Genomic DNA, 3480 nt, shown 5'->3' with positions numbered 1-3480 from the left:
CGAAACTATCTGGATGATTCAGAAGGCCACAGCTACAGGCAACTAGTGATTGGCAGCTTCACCACGACAACATGCCCTCTCATGCATCACATCTCATGCAGAATTTTTTGGCAAAACATCAAGTCACTCAGATGGCTCAGCCCCCGCTATAGCCCAGAGTTGGTGCCCTGTGATTTCTGTTTTTTCCCAAAACTAAAATCACCTTCGAGAGGGAAGAGATTTCAGGCCATCAGTGAGATTCAGGAAAATACTATGGGGGTAGCTGATGGATGGATATTTTCTAGACAGACTTCATAAGTTACAAGTATTTTGTGTGTTTACGTTTTGGGGGGGTGTTAAATTTTTTTTTTATTGGAAAACAAATATACAACTTGGAATGGATTTGAGACAAATTGTGCCATAAGCAGATTTTCTTTAAGTGCCTAAACAAAGTTTAAAAAGCAAGTAACAATAAAAGAAAATGTTTCTGGTACAGGACCAGCAATACAAAAAAATAGTGTATGAGTACCTGAATAATACACCTATTTTGCAATAGTGCGATTTTAAGTACATATTGTTGACTGTCCATAGTCCTTGCAGAGTTACAACCCCACACTGCAACAACAATATGCTGATAGTTCCTAAAGAAAACTACTTAAAAAAAGGCATTACCCAGATGTTCCCTCATTTAACCAACTCCTTCTAAGTTTAGATGTGCAGAAGGGCTTCGATATATCCAGAGTAAGCCACATGTAACATGTTACTTGATCAATTTTCTAAAATAAGGGTTCAGGACAATGACAATAAGGGAAGAAAACATGGAGGAATGAAGTCCTAATTACTATACATGCATTTTTTTTTTTTTACAGTAGGGGAAACCTTTTACAGATAAGTTACAAAGAAAAGGCAAATAAACAATTTTGTACAAAAAATTTAACACATTCTGTACAACGTCTTCACTTTGCTGTCATCATTTGTACAAACTCTTTATAGTTTACTTGACCATCACCATCAATATCTGCTTCTCTGATCATTTCATCAACCTCTTCATCTGTTAAATTCTCTCCAAGGTTTGTCATCACATGGTGAAGCTCTGCTGCAGTGATGTAGCCATTGCCATCCTTATTATTCACACGCAATGCTTCTCTAATTTCTTCTTCACTGTCTGTGTCTTTCATTTTTCTTGCCATCATTGCCAGAAATTCTGGGAAGTCAATTGTGTCATTACCAGCAGCATCTACTTCATTAATCATGTCCTGTAACTCTGCTTCTGTGGGATTCTGCCCAAGAGACCTTGTTACAGTTCCCAATTCCTTTGTTGTAATAGTCCCATCACCATCCTTGTCAAATAGTGAAAAAGCTGCTTTGAATTCTGCAGTCTGCTCTTCAGTCAGCTGGTCAGCCATGCTGCTAGTGCTGCTGATCTCTGAGACTTGACTACACAACCATTCAGCTCGCTTGCTCCACTTGGACTAATCTGTTTACATTTTAATAGACTTTATTTTTTAGAGGTTTTAAGTGCACAGCAAAATTGAGAGAAAGATACAGAGATTTTCCATACACCCCTGCGTGCCAAGCCCCTGCAACCAGACCTTCCCCATTACAAACACCCCCCACCAGAGTATTACCTTTGTTACAATTGATAATCCTACATTGAAATATCATTATCACCCAAAGACCACAGTTTACATTAAGGTTCAATCTTGGTGCTATCTATCTTATGGGTTTAGACAAGTATGTAAGGATAATATACACCATTATAGTATTGTACAGAGTGATTTTACTACCCTAAAAATTGTCTGTGCTCTTCTTACTCCCTGTCCCCTCTGAACTGCTCTTCAGAACAGCTGGCAACAGCTGATCTTTTTATTGTTTCTGTAGTTTTGAGTTTTCCAGAATGTCTCATAGTTGGAGTCATACAGTATGTAGCCTTTTCAGATTGGTTTCTTTCACTTAGTCATATGCATTTAAGTTTCCTCCATGGCTTTTCATGGCTTGATAGCTCATTTCTTTTTAGCACTGAATAATATTTAATTGTCTGGATATACAGTTTATTTATTCATTTATGCCCTAAAGGACATCTTCATTGCTTCTAAGCCTCAGCAATTATGAATGAAGCTGCTGTAAACATCCATGTGCATGTTTTTGTGTGGACATGTTTTCAACTCCTTTGGCCAAATACTAAGGAAAGCAATTGCTGGATGATATAGTAAGGCTGTATTTAGTTTTGTAAGAAACTGCCAAACTGTCTTCCAAAGTGTCTGTACTGTTTTGCACTTCCTTTATTTTTAAAGCTTAATAATACCCCATTTTATGTGCATATACAATGTTTTGTTCATCCATTCATCCTCCAATAGACACTTGGGTTTCTCCTATCTTTTGGCTGTTGTGAATAGTGCTGCTATGAACATGGATGTAGATCATGGTCTTCTTTGGTCCTCAGTTAGTGAGCAGCTTCACTGGATGGCATTGAAGTATATTCTATCACAGTTCTGTTAATTTATTTACCTTCTTACGGAAGGAGGAGATTCCATTGGTCCTTCCTCCACTGAGATCTGGATTCTCTTACTTATAATTCCCAGGGAGAAAAAAATAATACTATTTCTGGCTCAAAGCTTATGATAAAACTTGACAAACACTCCCAAAGTTCAGCTCTAGGTAGATGACCAAGGTGTGAATTTCTAACTTGGTGTTTGAGAGACCCATTTTTAAAACTATATATTGTATTGATTATGCTATTACAGTTGTCCCATTTTCCCCCTTCATTCCCCTCTACCCTGCACACTCACTCCCACCCACATTCCCCCTCTTTAGTTCATGTCCATGGGTCACACATAGAAGTTCTTTGGCTTCTACATTTCCCATACTATTCTTAACCTCCCCCTGTCTATTTTCTACCTACCATTTATGTTACTTATTTTCTGTACCTTTTCCACCTCTCTCCCCCTCCGACTCCCCTGTTGCTAACCCTCCATGTGATCTCCATTTCTGTGGTTCTGTCCCTGTTCTAGTTGTTTGCTTAGTCTGTTTTTGTTTTTGTTTTAGTTTTAGGTGTGGTTGCTAATAATTGTGAGTTTGCTGTGAGTTTGTCATGTTACAATACATGTTTTTATCTTCTTTTTCTTAGATAAATAAATTTAATGTTTATCTTTTTAAACATTTATCCTTTAACATTTCATATAATAGGGGCTTGGTGATGATGAACTCCTTTAACTTGACCTTATCTGGGAAGCACTTTATCTGCCCTTCCATTCTAAAGGAAAGCTTTTCTCAATAGAGCCATCTTGGATGTAGGTCCTTGCCTTTCATGACTTGGAATGCTTCTTTCCAGCCCCTTCTTGCCTGTAAGGAGTCTTTTGAGAAATCAGCAGACAGTCTTATGGGCACTCCTTTGTAGGTAATTGTCTCCTTTTGTATTGCTGCTTTTAAGATTCTCTCCTTATCTTTAATCTTGGGTAATGTAATTATGATGTGCCTTGGTGTGTTCCTCCTTGGGTCCAA

General features: G+C 37.9%; 1 protein-coding gene across 1 annotated transcript; it reads right to left on the bottom strand.

Moving 5' to 3' along the window:
• Nucleotides 1-737: 737 nt before the first annotated feature.
• On the bottom strand, nucleotides 738-1436 carry LOC114497344 (calmodulin-1-like). The gene has a single exon (XM_028513054.2). The coding sequence runs from the start codon at nucleotides 1383-1385 to the stop codon at nucleotides 936-938; it is 450 nt and encodes a 149-aa protein (XP_028368855.1). The 5' UTR covers nucleotides 1386-1436; the 3' UTR covers nucleotides 738-935.
• Between the last annotated feature and the right edge of the window lie 2044 nt (nucleotides 1437-3480).

This window comes from Phyllostomus discolor, chromosome 5, assembly GCF_004126475.2.
Source record: "Phyllostomus discolor isolate MPI-MPIP mPhyDis1 chromosome 5, mPhyDis1.pri.v3, whole genome shotgun sequence".
NCBI classification, from domain to species: domain Eukaryota; kingdom Metazoa; phylum Chordata; class Mammalia; order Chiroptera; family Phyllostomidae; genus Phyllostomus; species Phyllostomus discolor.
The sequence above is the reverse complement of the archived record's forward strand: the minus strand, read 5'-3'. Positions and strand labels throughout refer to the sequence as shown.

What these genes read in the sequence shown, in the direction of transcription:
- LOC114497344 (XM_028513054.2), bottom strand. Translation starts at nt 1,385, where the DNA reads ATGGCTGACCAGCTGACTGAAGAGCAGACTGCAGAATTCAAAGCAGCT.